General features: G+C 37.1%; 1 protein-coding gene and 1 pseudogene across 6 annotated transcripts in view; one reads left to right on the top strand and one right to left on the bottom strand.

Annotated features, from left to right (window-relative positions):
• CCDC180 (coiled-coil domain containing 180) overlaps nucleotides 1–20967 on the bottom strand; it is a 126426-nt gene that overhangs the window by 87457 nt on the left and 18002 nt on the right. For all 6 annotated transcript variants that reach the window (XR_012473562.1, XM_074210796.1, XM_074210795.1 and 3 more), the window contains exons 9-13: nucleotides 19610–19773; nucleotides 18779–18898; nucleotides 17185–17264; nucleotides 9554–9642; nucleotides 7788–7910 (exon numbers count right to left, since the gene is read on the bottom strand). Coding sequence is in view for 5 of the 6 variants with exons in the window: in XM_074210796.1 (XP_074066897.1) it covers nucleotides 7788–7910; nucleotides 9554–9642; nucleotides 17185–17264; nucleotides 18779–18898; nucleotides 19610–19773 (576 nt within the window). In the remaining variant the exon portion in view is untranslated. The remainder of the gene's footprint in view (nucleotides 1–7787; nucleotides 7911–9553; nucleotides 9643–17184; nucleotides 17265–18778; nucleotides 18899–19609; nucleotides 19774–20967) is intronic.
• On the top strand, nucleotides 12796–14581 carry LOC141505204 (natural resistance-associated macrophage protein 2 pseudogene; annotated as a pseudogene).

Raw genomic sequence — 20967 nt, 5'->3', positions numbered from 1 at the left:
TCAAACAAAGAAATTAAAGCTATTTATAATTATATGAAAAACTGCTTCAAATCATTACTGAAAAGAATCAATGCAAATTAAAATAACTATGAAGTACCACCTTCCACCTATCAATGTTGGAGAGGTTGTGGGAGACTTGGGACATTAAAGCACTGTTGGTAGAACTAATACAACCATTCTGGAGAGCAATATGGAATTATGCCCAAAGAGCAATAAAACTTATCATACCCTTTGACCCAGCAGCAACACTAGACCTATATCCAGAAGAAATCATAAAAAAATGAGGAAAGTCCCACATTTCCAAAGTATTCATGGCAACCCTTTGTGTAGTAGCAAAGAATTGGAAATTGAGAGGATGCCCATCAATTGGGCAGTAGTTGAACAAGTTATGAATGCTATGGAGTACATTGTTCTGTAAGAAAATATGAATGGCCAAACTCCTGAGAAGCACTGAAATTTCAGGAACTGATGCTGAGCAAAGGGAGCAGAAGTGAAAGAACATTGCACACACTAACAACAACACTGAGAATTAATCAACCTTGAAGTATACAACTCATCTCAGCAGTTCAGAGAGCTAGAACAACCCTGGAAGATCTATTGTGGACAATGCTATCCACATTCAGTGGCAGAAAAAAACAAACAAAAAACTATAGAATCTGAATGAAAACTGCTTTTATTTAAAAAAAAATTCTCTTGCTTTTCCTTCCTATCTCATGTTTTCTTTCTTTTCCTTTAGTTCTAATTCCTCATACAGAAAATGAAAATTTGTAATCATGTTAAACACAAATGTATATGTACAATTTTACCAGACTGTTCACTGATGAAAGAAGGGGAATGGGATGGGAGGATGGAAGGAAATTATGTAACATAAATATGCATATGCATTAGATGAATGTTGAAAAACTTTCATAACATATACTTGGAAAAATAAAATAAAATATCAATTAAAAAAGAAATTCTTAAAGCCATATATATATATATATATATATATGTGTGTGTGTGTGTGTGTGTGTGTGTGTGTGTGTGTGTGTGTGTGAGCTAGCTGTTATTATTAAACTCCCTGACATTTTCGTGATGGAGATTTAATACTGCTTACTTTATTAAATAATGAAGTAAAAATATTTTCTAGGTTCTGGCTCACTTTACATCAGTTCACAGAGATCTTTCCAAGTTTTTACTGAAACTGTTTATTTGATGATTTCTTATGACACAATAATATTTCATTGTAATCATGAATCAGAATTTATTCAGCCATTCCCCAGCTGATATGTTACCCCTATATTTCCAGTTCTGTGCCATCCTGAATATTATTTTTGAACATATGAACCTAGACGTGGTATTGCCAGCCATGCACAATTCAATGAATTTCTGAGTCTGGTCCCTGATTGCTTTCCAGAATGGCCAAACTGATTTATAATAACACTAATGGTACACGAGTATGCTTTCCTGTAATCTTTCCAATAATGGTCATTTTTCTTGTTTATGTCATCTTTGGACATGTCTTTTCTAGAAATAGTGGTGTGGAGTTGATTACTATTCTGAGTTAGAGTTAAAAAAGGAGGGAGGGGATAAGAATGGCATAGAAAGAGCTGGGAAGTGGCAAGGAAGACCTAGATCTGGGTCAGAGAAGGACAGTGCTCATCAATGAGCAGTCAGAATCCTAGGGGTCAGAGTTGGATTACAAAATAGAATGAGGAGGAAGAGAAGCAGAAGAGGACTACCTCATGGTGTCTCAGTGTCTGTTTCCCCTCATGAAGCAGAATCTGTGTCTCATCCACCATTACTAATGGAGGCTTTTATATTCATTATCTTGGTTACTAGTTGTGGATAACATAGGAGACATTCAGTAACACTTCTTTTGGGTTTATGGTTTTCATTTTGCTTTTCTGTACTGTATTTCAACTATCACAGTCTGGGCAGTATGGGATGTATGCTAGACGTTGTTTTCCTTGAGAACAAAATGAGGAGGGAACACTGTTCTTTAGATTATTTTAATTACACCCTTTTAAATACACAATTCTTTACACATAGGATATATTCAGTTAAATTAAAGTCAGCCCTACAGAAACGTCCAATATGATCTTGAAATTGCTTTCTATCCCAGATAAATAAAATAAAGAGACAGCACATTAGGTGATTCCAACTATTTGACTTTCTTGCAATTGGTTGTTCAACAAAGCAATGAGCTGCCTTGTGAGAGAGGTAATGAACTCCTGTCACTAGAATGCCAAGCAGAGACTAGATGCTCATATGTCAGAAAAGCTACAGAGGAATTTCCTGTATGAAGTAGAAAGTGGGATTAAACCTCCTCTAAGGTACTGTACAATATGGAGATTCTTTTTTTTTAGTTTTTTTTATTTTTATTTTTTGCAAGGCAATGGAGTTAAGTGGCTTGCCCAAGGCCACACAGCTAGGTAATTATTAAGTGTCTAAGGCCACATTTGAACTCAGGTACTCCTGAATCCAAGGCCAGTGCTCTATCCACTGTGCCACCTAGCCACTCCCAACATGTAGATTCTTATAGAGCCAAGAGCATTCTTTATTACTCATCCACTAGAGATAAGAGCATTGAGGAAGTGACTTTATGCTCAGTTATTGCAGATTAAATTCAGGGAATAATAGAAGATACAAAGCATTTCTTATGGAATTTACAACACAAGTGTGTAAAGAATATGCAGTTGAATGAGTTGCCTAGAGACTTAGTTTGAATTTCACAATTTGTATATAGGTAAATACTATCTCCCAGTTTTTTCTCATCATATGCAATTATCTGCCAAAGTCAGTAGGCTCAGGTCACATTACTTAATGTCTTCCTAAGCCATCCTTCATTTCCCATCAATAATAACCTTTCCCCTTTGAAAGTCATAAAACCCTGCTTTGTACTTTTCTGATATACTTGTCATATAGTAAGTTATCTGTATTTATCTCATTTCCATATGATTCTGTAGGGCAGAAGACCACGTGTCTTATATAAGCATTGCCTGCACATAGTAGGTGGTTAAGGCAAAACCACCTTTAAGAGGCTTTTGGAATTTTTCAGATGCTAGCCACACTTACACACCCCTAAAATACATTATATTTATTGAGGCTGAGAACTGAATTGACAGTCCCATTAGATTATGAGTTCTTTGAGGGCAGGGACTGCCTTTCACCTCTTTTTATATCTTTAATGTATAATATAGGATCTGGCACATTGTAAGCCCTTAATAAATGTTTGTTGATTGACTGAAATTATCACTATACTAATTACTGCCTGTGTGACCTCAGACAATCACTAAACTTCTGTGGTCCTCAGTTTCCTCATCTATAAGTAAAGGACTGCTTATAGATGGCCACTGAAGTAACTTCCATTTCTAAGACTCTGATATTGTAATCCAATTTTGTATAAGTATGTGGGAAGCAATGTGTGGAATCTAGTGGCCTTGAAGCCACTAGAAGCTAAATTCAAATCCTACCTATGACACATATAGCTGTGTGATACAGGCAGATTATTGACAGATTGTGGAGGATCTTAAATGCCAGGCTAAAGAATTTAAATGTGATTTCATAAAGAATTGAGCAGCCAATTACACAAAAATTGACCATGTACTAGGATATAAAAACCTGACGATCAATTGCAGAAAGGCAGAAATAGTGAATACATTTTTCTCATATCACAATGCAATAAAAATAATATGCAATACTGGGCCAGGGAGATATAGACCCAGAACTAATAGAACTAATTGGAAACTAAATAACCTCATTTTAAACAATGAGTGGATCAAGCAACAAATTATAGAAAGAATTAATTATTTCATCCTAGATAATGACAATAATATACAACATACCAAAACCTATGGGATATACTCAAGGTAGCTGTCAGGGGATATATTATATCTTTAAATGCTTACATGAATAAATTAGAGAAAGAAGAAATCAGTGAACTAAATATGCAACTAAAAAAAATTAGAGAAAGAACAAATTAAAACCCCCAATTAAATACCAAATTAAAGATTCTAAAAATTAAAGGAGAAATTAATAAAATCAAAAGCAAGAAAACCATTGAACTAATAAATTAAACCAAGAGTTGGTTTTATGAAACAAAAATAAAATTGATAGACCTCTAGTCAACTTGATTAAAAAAAAGAAAGAAGAAAACCAAATTGCTAGTATCTGAAATGAAAAAAAGTGAACTCACCATCAATGAGGAGGAAATTAAAGTGATAACTCGAAATTATTTTGCCCAACTCTATGCCAATAAATTTGATAATCTAAGTGAAATGGATGAATATTTACAAAAATATAAATTGCCCAGGTTAAATGAAGAGGAGATTGAATACCTAAACAACCCTTTCTCAGAAAAAGAAATTCAACAAGCTATCATTGAACTCTCTAAGAAAAAAACTCCAGGGTCTGATGGATTCATAAGTGAATTCTACTGAACATTTAAGGAACGATTGGTTCCAATTCTATATAAACTCTTCAGAAAAATAGGGAAAGATGGAACTCTGCCTAACTCTTTCTATGACACCAATATGGTGTTGATATCTAAACCAGGAAGAGTTAAAACAGAGAAAGAAAATTATAGACCTATCTCCTTGATGAATATAGATGCAAAAAATCTTAAATAAAATTTTAGCTAAATGATTAGGATAGGATTAAAACAAGTTATCACTAGGATAATACATTATGATCAAGTAGGCCTTATCCCAAGAATGCAGAGTTGGTTCAATATTAGGAAAACTGTTAGTATAATTAATTATATCAATAATATACCTATCAGAAATCATATGATCATATCAATAGATGCTGAAAAAGTTTTTTGATAAAATACAGCACCCATTCCTACTAAAAACACTAGAGAGTGTAGGAATAAATGGTTTGTTCCTTAGAATAATAAGCAGTATCTATCTGAAACCATCAACAAGCATTATATGCAATGGGGATAGGCTAGAGGCATTCCCAATAAAATCAGGGGTGAAAACAAGGATGTCCATTATCACCACTACTATTCAATATCATATTAGAAATGTTAGCTTCAGCAATAAGAGAAGAAAAAGAAATTGAAGGAATTAGAACAGGGAAGGAGAAGACAAAACTCTCACTCTTTGTAGATGACATGATGATATACCTAGAGAATCCCAAAAAGTCATCTAAAAAACTACTAGAAATGATTATCAACTTTAGCAAAGTAGCAGGATATAAAATACACCCTCATAAATCCTCAACATTTCTATATATGACTAGCAAGATATAGCAGAAAGAGCTAGAAAGTGAAATCCCATTCAAAGCAACCTCAGACAAAATAAAATACCTGGGAGACTACCTGCCAAGGCAGACTCAAAAACTTTTTGAAAACAATTACAAAACTCTTCTCACGCAAATAAGATCAGATTTAAATACCTGGGCAAACATCAACTGTTCATGGATAGGTCGAGCTAATATAATAAAAATGACAATTCTACAAAAACTAAACTACTTGTTTAGCACCCTACCAATCAAAATTCCAAAAAATTACTTTAATGAGTTAGAAATAGTTGTAAGTAAATTTATATAGAGAAATAATAAGTCAAGAATTTCCAAGGATTCAAAGAAAAAAGTGCAAAAGGTGGCTTAGCCTTACCAGATCTAAAATTATATTATAAAGTATTGGTCCTCAAAACTGTCTGGTATTAGATAAGAAATAGAGTCATGGATCAGTGGAATAGACTAGGTGCAATAGCAGGAAATGATTATAGTAATCTGCTGTTTGATTAAACCCAAAGAGTCCAGCTATTGGGATAAAAACTGTTGGGAATATTGGAAGTTAGTATGGAAGAAACTTAGATTAGACCAACACCTCACACCCTATACCAAGATAAGATCCAAATGAATACAGGATTTAGACATAAAAAAAATAGTATAAGCAAACTAGAAGATCAAGGAGTAGTTTACCTGTCAGATCTATGGAAAGGGAAACAGTTTATGGCCAAGGAAGAGATAGAGAACATCATTCAAAACAAACTAGATAATTTTGACTACATTAAATTAAAAACTTTTGTACAGACAAAACCACTGTAACCAAGATCAAAAGAAATCTAGTAAATTGGTAAACAATTTTTGCAGCTAGTCTTTCTGACAAAGGACTCATTTCTAAAATATATAGAGAACTGAGTCAAATTTTCAAAAAAACAAGCCATTCCCCAATTGACAAATGGCCAAAGGATATGCAAAGGCAATTTACAGCTGAGGAAATCAAAGCAATCCATAGTCATATGAAAAATTGCTCCAAATCATTACTTATTAGAGAAATACAAATTAAGGCATCTCTGAGATACCACCTCACACCTCTCAGACTGGCCAATATGACCAGAAAGGACAATGATGAATGTTGGAAGGGATACAGGAAATCTGGGACACTAATACATTGTTGGTGGAGCTGTAAACTCATCCCGTTTTTCTGGAGAGCATTTTGGGATTATGCCCAAAGGATAACAAAATTGTGTATGCCCTTTAACCCAGAAATACCACTACTGGGTCTATACCCTGAAGAGATGATAAAAAGGGTTAAAAACATCACTTGTACAAAAATACTTATAGCAACCCTGTTTGTGGTGGCAAAAAATTGGAAATTAAGTAAATGTCCTTCAATTGGGGAATGGCTTAACAAACTGTGGTATATGTATGTCATGGAACACTATTGTTCTATTAAAAACCAGGAGGGATGGGAATTCAGGGAAGCCTGGAAAGATTTGCATGAACTGATGCTGAGCAAGATGAGCAGAACCAGAAAAACCTTGTACACCCCAACAGCCAACATGGGGGTGATGATCAACCCTGATGGACTTGCTCATCCCTTCAGTGCAACAACCAGGGACAATTTTGAGCTATCTGCAATGGAGAATACCATCTGTATCCAGAGAAAGAATTATGGACTTTGAACAAAAACCAAAGACTATTACAGTGAAATTAGGGGGGAAAAGGTGTTATATTATTATGTAATTTTACTATCTCATCCTTTATTTTTCTTCCTTAAGGATATGATTTCTCTGTCATCATATTCAACTGAGATCAATGTATAACATGGAACCAATGTAAAGACTAACAGAATACCTTCTGTGGGGGTGGGGGTGGGGGAAGGGAAGCAAGAACGGGGGGGGGGGGAGAATTGTAAAACTCAAAATAAATGAATTTTTTCTTAAAAAAAAGAATTGAGGGTGGCTAGGTGGTACAGTGGATAGAGCACAGGCCCTGGAGTCAGGAGTACCTGAGTTCAAATCCGACCTCAGACACTTAATAATTACCTAGCTGTGTGGCCTAGGGCAAGCCACTTAACCCCACTGCCTTGCAAAAAACTAAAAAAAAAAAGAATTGAGCAAGCACTGAAGTTTTTAGATATTCATTTTAGCAGAATAACACAATGAACAAAGGGAAAGTCAATTTTACACTCTTAAGAAAATCATTTTTAAGGAAATAAGATCAAGCTGTGCAACCAGCTGACTTAAATTCTCCAAAAGTCAGAAATCATACCCAAGTCAATTAACAAAATAATAACAAAAATCTCACTTATATGGCCCTTTAAGGTTCACAAAGTACCTTGTAAATCTTATTTAGTCCTCACTAAATACAATGACCTGGGATTGGAGGGAAGAAAATCAAGACCTAAACAATCACTTGGAAAGCTATCTCATGCTACTTAATTTACTAAATTTAAAGAATCGTCATGAGCATTACCTCTTTAGTAGCTGGGACATGTCTTGTAATATTCCTGTCAAAGGAGAAGTGAGACTCAACTTTTCCTAATTGAAAAGTTCCTTTCAGAGACTTACACTCATCATTTCCAATTCGCTTTCCACCTGATTCTGGAGGTTTCCAATCATCTGGAAGAAGGCATGACCCATGGAATTTTCTATCTCTTCTGATGAAAAAACTTTCCAGTCCAGCAATTGTTTCTAAAAACAACAAGTTAAATTCATGACATTGTAAGCATAATAAACACTCAACAGCACTACTTAAAATACCAACCACCTCTTCCTAAGAAATCTAGAAGGAAAAGCATGTGAATAAAAGGGAAATGTGTCAACTGCCCTTTGGATAATGCACAAAACTTCTAAGAAACACTTTATCCTGTTTTCTTTTTGTTATGCTTTACTCCTAGAAACATGTTGTACATATATTCAGAGTGTGCTGGTGTCAGCTTGAACATGATCCCAACAGCCAATTAGTGATTTGTCAGCATGAAAATTGACACTTTGGAAATTGACAGACGCTATAAATCAGGGCTTGATTTAGTGTTCTGCTGATCATCTAGAAAGGACTAGAGAAAGTATCAATGTAGATTAAACATAAAAGTGTCTTGTGCATATCCCCCCCCCAAGAAGTATTTGTTATACATTTACTAGCATACTACTGCAGAGTTGGGTTAGTAGTTGTCTTTTGGTCTGGAACAAGATCAAAAACATCACCATTTTAGAGTCAAGTTACAGTGTGTCTGACTGTATCTGATCAGATCAATACAATGATAATACAATTCAGAATGTTCTACCACAGGTTGAGGACAAATGGTCCACGTGAACATTTGGGGTGAGTTCTCGAACTTTCACTTCTCACATTTTTTTGACTACCTCAATTCTGCTTTGCTCAGAGAACACAGCACCCTCTCTGGTGCAGACCTACCATGCTGGGCAGTCCTGTGCCAGTGTCATCCATGTTGCATAATCAATTCCAAGGTTCTTAAGAGAGATCTTGAGAGTGTCCTTGAATCTCTTTTCCTGACCTTACTGTCAGTGTTTGCCCTGTGTGAGTTCTCCATAAACTAATCTTTTTGGCAAGTGTATGCTTGGCATTCAAACAGCATGACCAGTTCAACAGTGTTACTCTCTCTGTAAGATATCAGTGACTACTCTTGGTATTTATTGGCAACTCCAAATTATTTCCTGTTGTCCAGGGTTCTACATTGTCCTTTCAATTCAACTAGTATTTATTCAAATGAGAGGCAGCTTCAGTAATTGGAGAGTTGGCCTTAAAGAAAGATCTGAGATCAGATCCTGTCTCAGAAATAGACTGGATGTGTACATCTAGCCATGTTTCTTAACCTCTCCATGTCTACACAAGCTTCTAAGGCAATAAATTGATGGAATGGGGTCTACTTGCATCAGTAGAGGGAATTTTCCCACCTGAAAATTTCCCAATCCTATTAATATAGTAACATTTAAAAAAAAAGCATACCACTTTGAATTGTCCCAAAAGGAAACACTAGTTTTAATTCCTGTAATTTTGCAAAAAATTTTGCCATTCCAATTACCAAAAAATAAGATCCTTTAATTTTTCAAGTTGTCCCAGAGTTCCAGCCAACTTCAGTCTTCCTGAACATATTTAGCTTTTTTGGTTCAGATTTGAGGATTTAGTCAGCCCCTCAGTGAATCTTTTATTTTACCAGGTGTTGTTTGCATTACCCCTTTGAGTTGTATTCTTTTGATTTGATTTGATTTTATCTTTTTGTACTTGCATTAATGTTGACCAGTATTACAATATCATAAGAATTCTGCACCTATAAGAATTCTCAAAGATAAGCAATGTTCTCTGGAGTCATTACCTTGCAATGCTCCATAAAGTCCAGACACTTCTGCCAAGTTTCCTCATTATGAAGGCGAATCTTCATCAAACCCTCCAAAATACAATAATCTTTATAAACAAAAAAAGGGATAAAGATCTAAGTCAGTTTGGAGGCCAGAGGTCAAGCATTCCAGTCACTCAGAAATCTCATTTGCTGCTATTCTCAAGTTTGTGACTATCATTTTGGAAAGTCTTGCCAACTGAATAAGCTGATGATTCTAAGATACTTATGGAGCTAGAAGGGTCTCTGAGAACAATGTGTTCATTCTTTGTCTTTCTGGTGGATTATATTTGCATTGGCTCCACTACAGGTACATGCTACTTGGGAATGTCTTAACCAAAACTGTTTTATCCCCAGTGACATTAATACTTTACAACTAAGCCCTGCTTCATTTTGTGAGATTCCTGCTGAAATGTCATTTAGCTTAATGCCTATTTATAAAAGCATGTTGAATTGAATAGAATAAAGCAAAGTATGTGAGGAAAGGGAGGGTCCTGATTGTGAAGGATTCTGAATGTCAGGTTAAAGAGTTTAGATGGTATTTGATAGGCAAGAGGGAACACCTGAACATTTTGGAATATATGGGGGTATGAGGAAAAAGAGGAAGGTGGGAACATAATCAGTCCTACTCACATTTTACTCTTACTAAAATGTACAAAATGAAAGGGGAACAGTTAGATGATCTGTGGTTGAGATTCTGTCACAAGCTATATGAATTTAGGTATATCACTTCATCTTTTGGGGGAGCAGCTTTATCTTATTCAAATGAAGGTTTAAGGATCTCTAACTACCTTACAATTCTAATCAACTAAGATAAAAGTTAGGGATACTGTTTAGGAAATCATTGCTATTATCCAAGTGCAAGGTGATGGGGGATGGGGGGTGGGGAAGGGTTGGCAATATGAGAGTGGCAGGAGCAGCTAAGTGGCACAGTGGATAGAGCATTGACCCGGGACTTAATCCAGCTTCAGACATTTAATAATTACCTAGCTGTGTGACCTTGGGCAAGTCACTTAATCCCATTGCCTTGCAAAAAAAAAAAAAGATGAGGGTGGCAATAGCAGGGATGGAAAGAGGAGAGAAATATGTGAGAGATATTACTTTAAAAATAATTCAGCCCTTCAAGGGATTGGGTCACTAAGAGCAATCCCTTCATTCAGTCAGGTTACAAACCTTCCATGCCTTAGGAAATGCTTTCCTTGAGTTTCTGTCTAAAAAATTCATCCCCTCATGGGTCACTTGGGGTTTCAGAAAACAGGTACATGCCATTTCCTGCAAGTCAGCCTTTCCTTGATACCTAAACCTTATAGCAGTTAGGTTCTATTGTCTGCCTTAAAGAACCTGGGATCATTTGCATGCTATGGTGAAGCATCTTTAGTAGAGGGCAGAGATATTATACAGATGAAATTGACAAATTGGATTTTTATAGAATGTACTCAATAAATAATTCTTAGAAGAATTAAATGAATTAGCTGATCCTTATAAGGTAATATAACCAGGGATGTGCTGGAACCAGCTTAAATATTCAGCGTGAGCATTTATAGCTCAAAATTTGGCAAATGCTACAAACTGGGGCTTAATTTATTGTTTTATTGATTGTCTTAAAAAGTGATGAAGAAAATGTTAATAAGGCAGATCAAACTTACCTTTTCCCTCCTGGAAAACTGATTGTTAAACACTTATACATACATATCTACATATCTACATAGAACTCAAGTTTTATCCCAGCTGACATTGGACAAGTTACGGGATTAGTTTAAGAAAAGTATAGATCTTTGCAAATTATATTATTTACTTCACCAAAGGCTGGTAGGGAAGAATTTAATGGCCAGTCATACAAATTAAGTATTTCTATAAATCGAAGCTAAAAAAAATCCATGAGATCCTATTGGTTTTTCTTAATTTGATTCAATTCAAAAAAAGTTTTTATCAGGTGCCTTCTAAGTAGCCAGGAATTGGTACAAAATTGTCACTGTCCTCAAGGAGCTTTTATTCTAAATTCTTTAAAATGCCTGTTGCTCTCTTCTATCTTCTTTATCCTTAATCTCCATTCCCACTACCCCCTCCTTAGTCCAGAACCTAAAAGCTATTGCCAGTCTTCTGCCTGGTCTCCTTGATTCCTGTCTCTCTTTACAACAAACCATCCTACATACCATTATCTAGTTTATGTTTCTATTACCAAACTTTGATCCTACCTCTCTCCAGTTCCAAAGCCTTTTGTATCTGCAGCATAAACTCTATCCCTGGTTTTCAAGACTACTATGGTCTGGACTCATCTTATCTATCCAGTAATATGTTTTTGCTTGTCTTCAATAGGAAGCCTTCATTGCAACTGGCCAAATCTCATTCCATGAACTTTTTTATAGACATTCATATTTCCATACTCACTCATCTCATTGGTTTTCCTTTGAATGATACAAATCACACACATTCTTTCAGATTCAGTTTGAGTTTCACCTCCTACCCGACATCTTCCTTTATTATTCTACCCTTCACTGACCTCTGTGTTATCTCTGTCTCTAAGTTTTATTAATGCTTTTTGTTTTTATGCCATAGTCCTTTCCAGATATGAACTCCTTCCTCTTTCCCCAACCCCCAAGTTCTTTTCCTTACAATGAAAAAACAATTAAGCAAAACTAATATACGCTTCGATTGTATGGAATGTTCTACACCCATACTTCCCCATCTCTCCAAGAAAAGAAGGGAGATGTATTTCCTCATATCTTCTTAAATTTGCCTCTCCTGAACTTTCATGGTATTTGTAACCTATATCAAAAAGAGTAGTAAAATGATAGGTAGTTATGGTTAGATAGAATGTCAGCTTCTATTAGGATAGTAGAAGATAACATAAGGTAAGAGCTCATGTGTGACTAACCCTCTGTGTGAAATGAGGTAGCAAGTCCTATGATTTAAGGAGACTGAAGAGGTAGATAGGGTTTTTGAGGGATTATCACAGTGATTGTGTAAGAGCAAAAGTGGAGGAGGAGGAGAGAAAGATGGGAAGTCAGTTGCTGCATATTTGAAAAAGAAGGCAGACAATTTGGATTGGGGGAGGAAAGGAGGTGGTCACAATAATTTGGATTGGGTGGAAATTTTTTATTTGAATAGACTCAAATTTTGACTGCTGAGTGATAGAGGAAAAGGCAAGAGTCTGGCAGAGTAAATTAGTTTTCTGATTTCTTCTTTAAGATTAGTATGTCTGAGCAAACCAGTTCTGCATCATGGGGAAGAAGCTGGCTAAGGATGGGGCTGTGCCCAGCTGTGAGCTGAAATCCTATTCTAAGTCCTCGAATGTACCACTATCCACCATGACATTAAGTTTTAAAGAGAAGATGCCTGCTGAAGATGGTTCTGGAGACCATGGGGACACCACCAGCCTGGGTGCAGTTAACACCATCTATAGTAATCAATCCCCTTCACAAGCACCTGCATTTCAAGAAGAGCCCTTCATCACCTACTTTGATGAGAAGATTTTGGTTCCTGATGAAGAGTATTCTTGTTTTAGCTTCCCCAAACTCTGGGCCTTTACAGGACCTGGCTTCCCTCATGAGCATTGCTTATCTGGACCCAGGGAACATTGAACCTGATTTGCAATCTGGTGCTGTGGCTGGGTTTAAGTTGCTCTGGGTACTCCTCATGGCTACTCTGGTGGGGCTCTTGCTGCAGCGCCTGGCAGCCAGACTGAGTGTTGTCACTGGTCTGCATCTGGCTGAAGTGTGTCACCAGCAGTATCCCAAGATCCCTCGAATTATTCTGTGGCTGAAGGTGGAGACAGCCATCATAGGCTCTGATATGCAAGAAGTCATAGGGTCAGCTATTGCCATCAATCTTCTGTCGGCTGGGAGGGCTTTGTGGGCTGGAGTTCTTATTACCATAGCAGATACCTACGTATTTCTCTTTCTGGACAAATATAGTTTGGGGAAACTTGAAGCATTTTTTGGCTTTCTTATCACCATCATGACCTTGACCTTCGGATATGAATACGTTGCAGTGAAACCTAACCAGGCTGAGGTGCTGCGGGGCATGTTCGTACCCTCTTGTTCAGGCTGTCACACCCCACAGACTGAGCAGGCTGTGGGCATTGTGGGTACTTTGATCATGCCACACAACATGTATCTGCACTCTACACTAGTCAAGTCCAGGCAGGTGAACAGGTCCAGCAAACAGGAGGTCTGAGAAGCCAACAAGTACTTCTTCATTGAGTCCTGCATCGCACTTTTCATCTTGTTCATCATCAATGTCTTTGTCATCCCAATCTTTGCTGAGGCCTTTTTTAGTCAAACAGACTGGCAAGTGCATGAGATTTGTGTCAATAATAGCAGTCCTCACAGTGACCTTTTCCCTCAAAATGACACTCTGTTGAGTGTGTAGAACTCTACAAAGGGGAAGTAGTCTTGGGATGTTACTTTGGGCCTGCTGCACTCTACATCTGGGCTGTTGGCATCCTGGCTGCAGAGCAGAGCTCCACCATAACTAGGACCTATTCTGGCCAGTTTGTCATAGAGGGATTCCTGAACTTAAAATGGTCACAGTTTGCTCGAGTGATCTTGACACATTCTATTGCTATCATCCCAACACCATTGATTGCAGTCTTCAAGGACATGGAGCATCTGACAGGGATGAATGACTTCCTGAATGTACTGCAGAGCTTACAGCTTCCCTTTGCCCTCATCCCTGTCCTCACATTTACCAGTTTTCATCCAGTGATGAATGATTTTGCCAATGGACTAATTTGGAGAATAATAAGTGGGATCTTTGTTTTTCTTATCTGTGGCATCAGTATGTACTTTGTGACTGTCTATGTTCAAGACTTGGGGGACTTGGCACTTTATGTGGTGGCTGCTGTAATCTCTGTGGCCTATCTCTGTTTTGTGTTTTATCTGGGTTGGCAGTGTTTAATTGCTTTGGGTTTGTCCTTCTTGGACTGTGGATGGACGGTAAGCATCACTAAAGCCCTGCTACCTGAAGACACTGCTGGCGGGGGCTACACTTTCTAGGCACTGGGTTAGCCTGTATGTCCTTCCACAGGTAGCCATCAGAGCCAGTGCATTTCTATGGTTTACTGTGTGAACTTAACCAAATGTATGTGCCATTGCACAAAGTTCCAGGTCCCTCTTGGTTCTTATCTATGATCCACTGTGTGTTTTTGGGATGATTGTCCTGAAAAGATGTTAAAAACTTGGAATCTTTTTTTTTTACTTGTGACCTTCCCCTTTTGAGCTGTTGATATCATCTGGGTGGGGAAAGTTTAAATGTGGGCTTTAAAATGCTTACTTTTGCTATTATAGAAATATTAAACATTAAGCTACAGAACAGTCAGTCACCTTGAGTAGAACCAGTTCCCTTGTCCTTCCTATTGAGGTCTATGTACCCCTTACTATGAAGCCTTCCCATTTTCTGATTTTTAATTTAAAAAAAATAGAAACCCAGTCAGAACTGCTTAGAGCTATTCCACACTTACTAGATGTGAAGGTTGGAAAAATGTTTCTCCTTGTTTTCTGTTCACACTTGCTGACTGTTCACACTTCTTCACATAGGAAACAGCAGGATCAAACTTCTCATTCTTTCCATCACTCTTAATAGATGGGTAGGAATTAGGAAACATTTGCACATTTCTTTGTATTTATAAGCTTTAGAGGAAGATTGTGATTTAATACCTTCTCATTTACTCTTTGGCACCTGTGGGGTGGTGGGGCATCTGATTTTGGCAGTATTCTCAGCTGTTACTGGTGTGGTGATGATGGATATTAGTGATGGTCTCAGCAACTTGGCAGACAAAAGAAAGTTCTTTTTAAAATATAAATTTTTTCAATGAATAAAAATAAACTTTCCTTCACAAAAATAAACTTTCCCCCCAAAAAATGTCCTCCCAAAAAACTCAACCTTTGCAATGAATTTGTAGACAAAAATAAATTCCCACATTGGTTGTTCCAAAAAATAAGTTATTTCTGGAAAGAACATAAGACATTCTGCCATTAGCCTTAGACCTTTGCAGACTTTGAAAGACTCTAGCACTCTACTTGTGCTGATTTTCTTCCTTTGTGAGGTCTGTCTCTAATATGAGAAAAGATTTGCAATTGCAATACAGGACTTGCATTTGGAGAGTTTTCTCTCTAGAGTCCCATTTGGATTATGATTTCCCCTTGTCCAGAGAGCATCATTCTGATATTTTCTACACAGCTTGGATGGGTTGCCAGTCATGTGACACTGGCACAACACTAAAGGAAACCATTTATAGACTTATTGATGTGTACAGGCTTCTGAACACAGCTCAAGCTTACCAGTCATGTATCACACACTTATATTCACACACACTCATTCATCCTCCCATATCCTTGGTGATTGTTTGGAGGACCATCCTGGTGGAGAGGTGTTTTCTCAACATGGTACAGTAAGCATCCTCTCCAGTTCTTCTGCCTCAGCTCCTTGAAATTTCAATACTAGTTACAGACATTCAGGAGCTCAAATCAAAGCTGCTGGAAATGAAATTAAAAACTATTTTATAAAAACTCAGATTTTTGATGGGTGGACAACTCTCAACTCAATGAGGAGCTCATCCTAAACTAGTCAAATCTTCCAAAACCATTTTAATTCATATGTATTTTGGATTGAATAGTTGTGATTTATGTATTTGAACCACCTGTATAAGAAGACTAATACTGTTTGTTTGATTTTTGTCTTTGTACTCCCCACCCCCAGCACCTTATATGGTGCCTGGCTCTTAGCAGACACTTAATAAATGTTCTTGTGTTCAATAATGATCCCCTCCAATATATCTGAACATCCTTGCCTGCCCCATGGTCAAGGGGGAGTATCTGAGAACAGTTCTGTGGGATTTCTTATAGATTCATAAAATGTCCCTGGCATTCAGGAGTTTTCTTTGTGAAACTTTCAGTGATTTTATTGACCATGAAACACTATGTAAATTTGATTTGTGATTAAATTTTTTTTCCAATTTGGAAAAAAAAAGATTAGTATGTCTGAAGGTAGAACCAATACTGGAGAAGATGTCTGGGAGTTTAGTAAGAAAGAGATCCAGTGTAGAAGAGAGTTTGTTCATTATGAAACAGGAATTCCAAAGAGCATAGTGAAAAAAGTAGGCAGAATTAGAATGGGATATGGATGAAGTCAGGTTGACAATAAGGAAGTTGAAAAAGGGGCTTGAGACAACCTGATCACAAGAGTTGGCTGTCAATTATTATAGAAACAGCAAGAAAAACAAGAGAAGTCTTAGGAATAATGGTAACTGAAAGATCAAGAGTAAAATTCCCAGTCTCTTAAGAGTGTGATGGGCCTGGATTATAGTGACTCCTAGTCTGCTGCTGTGATGATTCCTTCTCTCAACTCTCTTCATATCATAGATGAAAGCAAAAGATTTTAAATAACTTGCAAAAGATGACACAGATAATAAAGTCAGAGAAGGAACTTGAAGGCTCCTAGATTGAAACTTAGGAGACATCCCCTTATTTTACAAGGTTACACAGATACTAAATGGCCTCCTACCTCCAAGTTTATGATTCTTTCCACTAAATCATTCTTTGTCTCTATTCTTTTTCAATAGTTGTCAAGAAAAAATCCCAGAGTCTTAGCTCTCCAATACCACCACTTACCTAACCTTTTATTTGAAGACTGAAGAGAGGAATACCATTGATCCAAAGTATCTCTTGTGTAGGCTGGAGTCACAATATCACTGAGAAAAGAAGCAAGTTTTAAGGAGGCAATACACTTTCCACAACAAAATTCATACTTATCCTTAATGGAATCAAGTAGCATCCTAATAAAATGGATTACATTAAGCTTTTTGGACAAAATTCAACTAAGGATGGTTCAAGGAGTCTTGGATTTAATACAAGAATCAGTGCTTCTGCATTCCCTAGTTCCCCAGAAAATAGCATGGAATGAGCCCTGACAGTTTCCCCACCCCTTCTAATTAGGCAGGTGCTCTGATACCAATAGATTGGCTGTATCAGTCTATGATGCCACAAGTTTTTGTTGATGTTTTGAAGGAGGAGCTATTGTAGGCTAGTAGACAGAACTGTGGATCAGGCAGAGAGAGCTGGGTTCAGAGTCAGGAGGATCTGAGTTCAACACTAGCTATAGAGGCCTAGTAGCCATGTGACCCAGGAAGGAGTCATCTCAAGTCTTGTTCATAGTTTTTTCAACTACAAATTGAGGTTAGTAACAACATCCATTTCCCAGGATCAAATGAGATAATATTTTAAAGTATGGAGCACAGTTCAAGGCACATAATAGGGAGTCATGGGGTCAGAAAGTGGCCCAGGCACTCTCCAACCCCCCAATCCTTCCTCCACCAAGTTACAAAATTTCAGAAATCTGAAATTACAGAACTTGAATTACAGAAATCTGAAACTACAGATCTCATTGAATCTACCCAATTGTGATTAGCTGTGGTAAACATTTCTGTCTTTTGGATCAGACCTTCTCCTCTTCTTTCTCCTCCTTGTAATCTTCTTCCTTTTTCTCCTCTTGTTCTCATTCTCCTTGTTCTTCCTTTCTTCCTTCCTTCTTTCCTCCTTTTTCTTTCTTCCTCCTCCTTTTCTTCTTCCCTCCTTCTCCTTCTCTCTTCTTTTCTTTTCCTCCTCTTCCTTAACTCCTTTTTCTTCTTCTCTTCCTCCTCTTCCTTCTTCCCCTTCTCTTCTTTCCAATTTCCCTCCTCCTTTCCCTCCCTGCTCCTCTCCTCCTTCCTTTCTCCCCCTCCTCCTCCTCCTCCTCTTCCTCCTCCTCCATTCTCCTTTTCCCCCTCCTGCTTCCCTCCTCTTTCTTCCTCTTCTTTTTTCTCTTCTTCTCTCCTCCTTTTTCTGCCTCCTCTTTTCTCCTCCTACTCCTTTCTCTTCTTCTTCATTTCTCCCTCCTCTTTTTTCCCTTCTTCTTCTTCCTACCCCATGTCATCACTGACCAAATTAACCAGTGCATGTGAACCAGGGCAAAAGCCTGATTAGGAGAGGGGAATGAGGAACACCCACCATTTCCAATCTCCTGGGTTTCATTGGACACTACTTCCTTGAGAACTAGTTTTAAATATATAGAAAATATCTTGAAGCTAGAATTTGTTATATTCATCCTTTCCTTCTTTCCTTCTGCTTCCCTACCTCAGAATTAGTTATTTCTTTTCATTTATTAGTGAGTGATTCAAGTTGTTTAACTGCATTCATTCCAGTTAGTTTTGCTCACCACTCTCCCTACCTGACTGAGTTGAGAATTCTTATTCTCTCCTGGTTTAATCTTTCCAACTCACTTATCATGTGATCCATTTCTAGTTTTACAGATGGAGGATGCTGGATATTCTTACTTTCCATGAATTCCCTAAAGGACACAAAAATATTTGGGCAGGAAAAATGGGAAATCAATGTAAAGGAAACTACACAGATTTTTAAATATCATTCCCAGAAATCTATTTTTCAAAAATTCAACTATTATTTTTTCTCCTATTCCCCATTCCCAGATTAAGCAAGGAGGCTATGACCATAAAGAAATCCTAATTTGAACCACAAATGAATGTCTAAGGGCTTTAGTTTCCCCTGTATTTTAACAGGAAGACTCACTTCAATATGACCATTTTTATATTTAAAATAATTATATATGCAAATGAACAAATGTAATGGACATGCTATCTACTTCCAAATAGGTGAAAGACTCAATGAATTTTTCTTTCTTTCTTTTTAATATGGCTAACATAAGGATTTGTTTTGCTTTATTATACATATTTATAACAAGTTTTGTTTTTCTTGCTTTCATGATAGGAAGGATAAAGGAAAAGGAGAGGGAAAGAATTTGGAATTGAAATAAAGTTGAATATTTAAAAATGAATGTAATATATATCTCTTTTCCCCCACCTCATTCCCTGCCCAAAAGGTAGTTTTTATTATGCTTTAGAAACCCTGGCAGAAGTTATTTATTTATTTATTCCCTTTTGCAGAAGAAAGCCTTGCCTCACAACCAAAAGCACAGACAGTTTGAATCATTATGCAAATACTATCTGAGGTTCCAGAATTTTTTCTTAATAAGGTTATAGACCTGAAATTCTGAATCACTGATTCCTTCTTTATGTTCTTCCAGAATTTCATCAGATCTTGCCACCTGTGTTGGTTATGAATTTCCTGCTTTAGACTGGATTCCATCAGATTAACGAACAGTTTAGCAATGGCTCTTTGATTTCCTAGCAGGGCTTGGTTTATCATCTGTAATGGTTAGATAGGAAATGGTGATTTGGGGTACAAAGTTCTCCCTCTCTTTCCACAGTAAAAATCCTCATCCCTCCTTGTACACTCCAGCCCTCCCATTTTACAGATAAGGAAACTAAAGTTGGTATTTCAACCCCTTCATTTTTCTGAGGCCAAGAAAGGATATGTGACTTGCCTAAGGTCATACAGGGAGTGAGTAACAGAGCTGGCACTTGAACTTAGGTCATCCTGAGCCAGAATTTTATGTTCTTTCCCACTGCACCATGTCACCTCTTCAGTAGTCCGAGTCTCTTATTGCTCTGCCACATTTTACATTGACTTGTATTTATTGTCAAAGTTTATATTTGATTCAAAAAATTTTGTGAACACAGGAGTGTCTTGTTCTTCTCTATAGTCTTCAAGGAACTTAGTACTAGGTTTTGCACAATGTAGGGGAGAAGAGAGGGGGAGGAAAGAAGAGAGGAGGAAAGGAAGGAGAAAGGAAGGAAGGAAAGAAGGAAGAAAAAAGGAAGAAAGAAAGGTTTATGTTTAGTGAAGCCTTTAAGACTTGCTTCACATACATTACCTTATTTTATTCTCACAACAACCCTATGAGGTAAGTACTACAGCTAAAATTATCCCCATTTTATAGATAACCAAGTTGAGGCTCAAAGATATTGAATTTCATTTTTACCACACAGCATAATTAGTATCAGAGGTGGGATTTGAACCCAGGTCTCCCAGACTCCAAGTTTTTTTTCAATACATCATGCTGCAGGAAGAAAGAAAGGAAAAATTTTTAAAAAAACCCTTTTTCCCCTATGTAAAACAAATTAAATGAACAAGTTTCTACCTCAAAGATGATTATAGTTTTGCATATTAACCAAAGATAACAGTAAAAGGAATGATGGTAATCAACAGAACAAGAAAAAGGGAAATTTCTAAATATACACATATACATATGCCACATTCACAGATATATATGTATGTATATGCATATTGTAAAAGATATGTACATATGTATCTAAGATATACATACATGTATATAGTGTGTGTGTGTGTGTGTAAAACCCTGACTTAAAGAACAAACTGTATAGGACTTTCTCCTCATTGGTGGAGATCAGTGTTCTGAGCCTGAATTAAAGGTAGAGTTGATGAGAGTGGGAAAGGAAAGAGATCCTAGACTTTACTGGTTTCTAGCACCGGGAGAGA

The sequence above is a fragment of the Macrotis lagotis genome, chromosome 1 (genome assembly GCF_037893015.1).
Source record: "Macrotis lagotis isolate mMagLag1 chromosome 1, bilby.v1.9.chrom.fasta, whole genome shotgun sequence".
NCBI lineage: Eukaryota > Metazoa > Chordata > Mammalia > Peramelemorphia > Peramelidae > Macrotis > Macrotis lagotis.
The sequence above is the reverse complement of the archived record's forward strand: the minus strand, read 5'-3'. Positions and strand labels throughout refer to the sequence as shown.